This window comes from Cibotium barometz, chromosome 21 (assembly GCF_041138505.1).
Source record: "Cibotium barometz isolate CiBa-2024 chromosome 21, ASM4113850v1, whole genome shotgun sequence".
Lineage (NCBI taxonomy): Eukaryota > Viridiplantae > Streptophyta > Polypodiopsida > Cyatheales > Cibotiaceae > Cibotium > Cibotium barometz.
The window spans coordinates 39467346-39470796 of NC_141066.1; the positions used below are offsets into that span (position 1 = coordinate 39467346).

Below are 3451 nucleotides of genomic sequence, written 5' to 3' on the forward strand. Positions count from 1 at the left end.
ATGTGTCATGGCCATTGTCATACAACTCCAAACACTTACCAATGATAGTATTTAAATTAAAACCCTTTAGGAGCATGACCTTTACTTGGTGCTTACACATATTGCCCTTCATTGCCCATCCACAATTACAACAACCCCAATCACAATCGGCATTATACACAATGTAATGGATCTTGGCGCCCGAGGATTGACTTTTTACCTTTGCCATAACCCTTGTGCCTTCATTAAAAAATAGTACATCTCCATCTGGGATGCTCTGAGCTCTTTCCAGTGAATGCTCAATCAATCTTTTTATGGCTTTATTTATGACAAAGCCACCCTTCTTTACCTCATCTATATACCAAAAATACGACAAACATGCCATCATAAGTTTGTGCAAAAGCCAATCAATTCTACGTCCCCATATGTACTTCTTGCCACATAAGAAACGAGACTTTAAAGTAGCATGATATGACTCGATAGCTCCATTTGTATCTTGATTTGCATGCGGAAGCATCCTCAAGCTTCTTGCCCACATCTCTACAAAAAGATAAGGCCCAGGTGAGTACTAATGCATAAAAAGTACATTAGGTTCCAATGATGCATTAAAGCTTCAATCAAACTTTTAACTTCTTAAGCTTAGAAGGTTGAACTTACCAACTTTTGAAACCCAATAAGTACGGAAACATTCAATAAAGGCCTCCTCATGTGAAAAGTCGGCCAAGAACTCCAATACACTATCTTTTATATTGTCTATGGCAATGGCTTCCGAAGCTCCCCCTTGGACACGCATGTTCATGATTGCACCTAGGCGTCTAAACATGATAGCTCTAACTTTCCAATCTTGTACCTTCTTCACTAAGTGCTTCAACCAACTTCGACGAACGTGCCATAAACATAAATAAATTGGTATGTTGAATACCACCCTATTTTCAAGATTGCAATAAATTAGAAATAAAAGTTTAGCTAGTTTGACAAAGAGAAAGAGATAATACTTTGTGAGCAATAATGTGGGCATGCACATGATTTACCTGATGGCATTTATCTCGGCGGTTGCATCATCAACAAGAAAGGCATTTGGATCCCATGATTTGTTGTAGTCAAGTATTTTATTGCGAAGACTTGTAAGCCATTGGACAATAGTGTCCGTATCAGAGCTTGATGTTATGATCCACGCAACTGGGACTCCATTTTGATAGTTATCAAATACTAGCACAGTGTAGAGTTGGAACTAAACAAAAAATATTCAATGAGATAGAATCTTAACATTTCTACATATAATGTAGCATAAAAAAAGTACATATATACTACATGCGTACCTTGTAAAAGTTTGTTCCAAACGTTGAATCCATTGATATGACCCCATTGTTGCCATGTGTGTTGAGCTTCTCAAGTTGCCAATGTGTTTGAATACCTAGCACAAATGGCTTATTGTTTGTAGCATCCATCTCCGCATAGTAGAAGACATCTTGAGAGTGTTGTTGTGTCCACATGCGAACACTTTGGGCATCACTAGAATGTAGCTCATGAGTACTACTTGCATGCTTCCTAGCAATATTTAAGATGTCTCTAAGTGATAGGAAATCATCTCGTGACAATGTATAGCTAGGATTGTTCACTTTTTTTTTGTGAACAACTTGAATATGTGCCTCATGCACTTGCATTGGAGTGTAACGTTTGCAAAGCATTTCAAAGACCCATGATTTTATTTCCAAAGAGAGCCATGGTGCAAAGGATAGGTTATGGCCCAAAGTTGCCTTGATGCCTTCTTTGTGACAAAGCTCATCATTCTCATCAACATGATGCATTTAAATATAGCGAATGCAAGCTACATCTTCTAATAGATACAATCTTTTTACAAAGAAATGACATTGACAACCACACATGCGAGTGCCTTTTACACAACCTGGACGGCTTCCTTTCCCTGTCTTTGGTGTCTTTTCATTGCGAGGAACCATGATCTCCTTTCCACGCATATCTTTAGGACCATAAGCACACCACAACAAAGTCTCCTCTAAAGTAGCTATCAAGAGTTGGTTGCTTTAAGCTACCCTTTTCATGCCTTCGCACGGATTGCCGCCTAAAATTTGTTTCTGCATCTGTAAGAGACTCTTCTCCTTTTAAAAAATCTGTAAGCGATCCCAGTGAAAATAGGCTACCCGAACATATCCATATATAGACTTTTCACACTTTTTATCGGTCCATTGTAGATGATTAGCATTGAAAGGACCCAGCGGTGGATATTGAAGGTGGATCCTAGTGTCCATTCTATACACACACAGACCAGAAATCCTAGTGTCCATTCTACACACACACACAGACCAGAAATCCTAGTAAAAACCTTAGATTTTTTTTACACAAAAATGAAAAGCATGAGCTCCTGCATACGACGTATAGGGGGTGGGAATGCGATCGATGATGCCTAGCATTAGAAGCCTATCGTCGGGCTGCACCTTTTGTTCGAAAGCGCCTGGCTGCAATCCAATACCGTCCTTTTGGCTGGGGGGGACACCAAGAGGAAGATGTAAGCTCTCTCTCTCTCTCTCTCTCTCTCTCTCTCTCTCTCTCTCTCTCTCTCATATGATTCAACAATCGGATTCCGTGTAGATAATTAGGACTTGAGAGCAAATGGGTACCGGTGTGGCGTGGCACCCAGCTTGTGCAGGAGCAACGAGGTCTCCTAGTGCAGAGCGAACAAAATGCAAGCTGCTGCAACGAGAAGAGTGTTGCCCGCACACCTGCACTTCAATTGAGCAAAACGCTAATTATAAGCAAACACACTTAGAAGATTGAGCAATAAGTAGCAGAAGTCATACAGCTCTACATGCCGATCATCAGCGTGAGTAAATCAAAAAATTACCCGTAATCTCGAACCAGTCGTGAGCTTGAAACCCAAAAAAGGCAACTTTGTTTTGAGGTTATGTTTGCAAGTTTCAACGCAGCTAAGCGCGGTTGCGAATGGTTTCTTTAGCTAGGGAGCGCATGAAGCCTAGGTGTAGCAAGCTTCATCATGGTCAAGTCTACATTAACGGGCTTAATTAATAGAGGCGTTCTTGTAGAGAGTCTCTCCACTCTAGTCTGATAAGTACGCGCAAGATAGGGAAATGGATGGAGTGGTGCATTATTAATGCAAGGATACATCCCCCTCAATCTTTTGGACATAGGGTTGATGCATCCTCATGCAGGCACTCGATCATATTGCTTGCACTCTTTATGCACATTTTTCAGCCAGTGCTACAGGAGGCGATGAAGAGGGGCACACCTCATTGAGGGTTACCCTCTACCCCCTTCACTCTCCGTCTGCATTTTTTTGCTGCAGTGGCTGCCACTCGCTCTGCTGCGCCCAAACGCATTTTTTTGCTGCAGTGGCTGAGGGGTATGGTTGATGAGCTGGCATGAGATGGAAGCGGCCAGCTTTCAAAGATCAGCATCTGCACAGGGAGTAAATGCTAATGCTTGACAGGCTAGGCGT

The 3451-nt window shown here is 41.6% G+C and overlaps 1 protein-coding gene across 1 annotated transcript; it reads right to left on the reverse strand.

The window, feature by feature from the left end:
- Window positions 1–604: 604 nt before the first annotated feature.
- LOC147627170 (uncharacterized) lies at window positions 605–1787 on the reverse strand. Its single transcript, XM_086815253.1, has 3 exons — window positions 1299–1787; window positions 1011–1210; window positions 605–905 (listed from the first exon to the last, which is right to left on the reverse strand). Exons 1-3 carry the CDS (start codon window positions 1785–1787, stop codon window positions 605–607), a joined length of 990 nt encoding a protein of 329 aa, XP_086671379.1.
- Window positions 1788–3451: the final 1664 nt, after the last annotated feature.

What these genes read in the sequence shown, in the direction of transcription:
- LOC147627170 (XM_086815253.1), bottom strand. Translation starts at nt 1,787, where the DNA reads ATGCATCATGTTGATGAGAATGATGAGCTTTGTCACAAAGAAGGCATC. An exon ending in TTGGAACAAACTTTTACAAG is followed by an intron (nt 1,211 to 1,298) that starts GTACGCATGTAG and finishes TTTTTTGTTTAG; the next exon opens with TTCCAACTCTACACTGTGCT. An exon ending in GCCGAGATAAATGCCATCAG is followed by an intron (nt 906 to 1,010) that starts GTAAATCATGTG and finishes TCTTGAAAATAG; the next exon opens with GGTGGTATTCAACATACCAA.